The following is a 1,256-nucleotide window of genomic DNA, read 5'->3' on the forward strand; positions in this document are numbered from 1 at the left end:
GTCAGGAGGCCGCCACACTCCCGGGCTCTGGAGGCTGGCCACCTGGGCGCAACCCTCGCCTGACATCTGCTGCCTCGTCGCAGCCCTGACCACTCCAGGGCTCTGACCACGGGAGCCACTGGATGGGGCCTGACGCAGGGAGCGCACCATCCAGAGGCTGTCACAGGTCTGCGGCCTCCTGGCTACAGAGCCTCAACCACCCGCTGCCACCATGTCTGGCCCATCTGTGACCATTTCCCCTGCAGACACCCAGGATGGACACAGATCCCAGCCTGCACCAGCCCACCTTGGAAACACTGGCCTATTTCTAGAAACCACTGCAGCTTTAATGTTTATTTTAGAGACAAGGTCTCACTCTGTCATCCAGGCTGGAGTGCAGTGGCACGATCACGGCTCACCACGGCCTCCACCTCCCGGACTCCTGCCTCGGCCTCCCAAAGCACTGGAATCACAGGCGTGAGCCACCACACCTGGCCCCACGGTAACCTCAGTAAACAAGGAAATGGCCTTCTGTTTTAACCTGACGCTCTCCGCCTCAGCCCAGCAGAATGCTTCTGCACCTTCCAAGGGAGTCTGCGTCTGGGACCCTGGGTTGCACCTCCCCGCAAGACGCACTCTGGGGCCTGAACTGGTCCCACAGACAGCGTGGTCTACACTCAACTCTGATCTCCTCTGGGTCTGGACTCTCAGCAGGGCCAGGCAGGGGCCGCGTGCCGACTCCACAGGAGTCAGGCGCTGCTCTGAGTGTCTCTGGTGACGCCTCATGCACGCAGGGGATGAAACATGTCCTGCATGACCCCACAGGTTCACCCACCTAGGATGGCCAGGTGGCAAGATGCGTGGAGAGAAGAGGGTGAGGGATGGACATCCGGGGACTCGAGGACTCACCTTCATGATCACGATGGCCATCATGGCGGCCGACACAGAGAACATGATGGCCGGAAGCAGCATGACTATGGCTGCCCCGATGCTAGTCTGGAAGAACCCGATCGCTGCCAGCCAACCACTGCAAAGGGCGAGAAAGCGTGTGGGTGCCAACACGCCCGCTGGACAAGGGCCCGCTGTCCTTCATATGTAAAGAGCTCGGACAAACCAACAAGAAAAAGGCAAACCAACCTGAGGAGTGGGCAGTTATATAAGGACCATCAAGTGGCTAATAAACACACAAAATGATGCTCAAACCCACCAAGGAAGACATGTGAGTTACAACAAGGTCTCACTTCACACCCCCACACCAGCAAGTGCTGAGTCTGCAG

The 1,256-nt window shown here is 58.8% G+C and overlaps 1 protein-coding gene across 1 annotated transcript in view; it reads right to left on the bottom strand.

The window, feature by feature from the left end:
- Positions 1-1,006, bottom strand: part of LOC103249517 (secretory carrier-associated membrane protein 4) — a gene marked incomplete at its 5' end in the record, with an annotated part of 2,045 nt that extends 1,039 nt beyond the window's left edge. Inside the window, one exon of the mRNA XM_008048147.2 lies at positions 889-1,006. Coding sequence (XP_008046338.2) covers positions 889-1,006 — 118 coding nt within the window. The remainder of the gene's footprint in view (positions 1-888) is intronic.
- Between the last annotated feature and the right edge of the window lie 250 nt (positions 1,007-1,256).

This window comes from Carlito syrichta, unplaced genomic scaffold (genome assembly GCF_000164805.1).
Source record: "Carlito syrichta isolate Samal-C Ts95f unplaced genomic scaffold, Tarsius_syrichta-2.0.1 Scaffold120617, whole genome shotgun sequence".
NCBI classification, from domain to species: Eukaryota; Metazoa; Chordata; class Mammalia; order Primates; family Tarsiidae; genus Carlito; species Carlito syrichta.